The 1,530-nt window shown below is 54.1% G+C and overlaps 1 protein-coding gene across 1 annotated transcript in view; it reads right to left on the reverse strand.

Annotated features, from left to right (window-relative positions):
* Positions 1 to 1,530, reverse strand: part of RANBP10 (RAN binding protein 10) — a gene marked incomplete at its 5' end in the record, with an annotated part of 53,541 nt that overhangs the window by 8,570 nt on the left and 43,441 nt on the right. The window contains 2 exon segments of the mRNA XM_010146055.1: positions 73 to 221; positions 1,148 to 1,256. Coding sequence (XP_010144357.1) covers positions 73 to 221; positions 1,148 to 1,256 — 258 coding nt within the window.

A 1,530-nucleotide genomic window follows, 5' to 3' on the forward strand; every position in this document is an offset into this window, starting at 1 on the left:
TCGGAAAGGAGCACATCATGTCCTACACAACCACGTCCTCCTTTTGGGAGGAGACACAGGAAACACACTTACCGGTACTGTGAACGTGTGAGTTGCTTGATCCATGTCTAGGACTTAAGCTGGGGGAGCCGGGGTAACTGTCCTGGGATCTGGGGCTGCGGGCACTGAAGCAACGTACTTCACTGTCTGTCCCATTGACCATCTCCACAAACTGCCGACACCTGATTTCATGGGAGGGAAGAAAGAGAAAAGGGTGCGTGACAGCCAGGATGCTCCACACTGAGGGCTCCTGAGTGGGACAGTCCTGGAGACTGCTCAGGATTTCATTTCTTGGCTTTCAAAACAACATTTCAGACTCCTGGGACCTTCGCACAGCAAGTGCTCTGATAAGGAAGGAGTTCAGAAACTGCTGAGACGTGCCCCAAAAGGAAATTTATTTCCATTGTGCTAGGAAGAAACTGTTCCTTCACAGCATGCTCTCATCTCCACACCTCTGCAGGCATTCCAAAATTCAGTTGTGGGAGGTTTTTTTCAGGGAGAAGATACTAAATCTGCCAAACATCACAGTCCCCCCACTTCTCCATCAGCCTAGAAATGCTGGTGGCCAGTGGAAGACAGAGGGTTGAAAATGGGATATCCACAGAGACAGCGAGGACACCTCTTCCCTGAGCTTTACTGGGAATTGTCCTTATACGTCTCAGGAGGCTGGGGAGAGCCACTCTGTATGGCTGACAGAACACACACGCACTTTTGTCCTTCAGTCACTACCCCAGAGAGTCTTTTCCCGCCTTGCTACAAGCCTTCAGTGACTGCCACGTGCTCCAGTGCTGCCAGACCTCCACGGGACAACTGAAGGCCACCTGTGAAGGAGCTTCTGGCAGACAGCAGAGCTAAAATTCCACCCACCTCTGCCTGACCTCGCCAGGCAAAGCCCTACTGGCCTGAGCAGCAAGGGCTATGCCTACACCGCAAGGAGCCCCGCGCTAAGGGCCGACCCTGGGGCCTCTCCCACCCGCCCCCAAAGGGATCTCGGACAGTGTGAATGTGGACCGAGGTGTGCAGCCGCAGCGGGTGGCTGGACAGCCCCTTTCTTCTCTCCTTCACCTACACGTTCAGCGTTCGGGAGCACAAAGCTATTCGTACTTACTTTAACATGAAGAGCAGGTTGGGGTTATGTTCTAGGAGGCCAGGGTAGAGCTGCTGGGTGGCTTCTATCGCCTCTCCCACTCTGCCTGCTAACACTAGCTTCTGTATTCCTGAAAGCAAAAGGAGACCTGGTGACACATGGGACTGGCCAACAAGAACCGCCAGAAGAGTTGGCTCCACACGCCGCAGCTCCCACCACCTCCCTGCACAAAGGCCAGGGAGAACTGGGACCACACTCTGTTTCTTGCGGATCCAGGTGAGGAAAAGCCTCTGGAAATGAGGGGGAATCTGTCAGCGGGTCAGAAACACCAAGAGGAGAAGGACCTGGAGGATGGGGTGGGGCTTCACTCCCTTAGTCACAGGGCTATGCAGCAATGGGAAAGA

This window comes from Buceros rhinoceros, unplaced genomic scaffold, assembly GCF_000710305.1.
Source record: "Buceros rhinoceros silvestris isolate BGI_N320 unplaced genomic scaffold, ASM71030v1 scaffold3402, whole genome shotgun sequence".
Lineage (NCBI taxonomy): Eukaryota > Metazoa > Chordata > Aves > Bucerotiformes > Bucerotidae > Buceros > Buceros rhinoceros.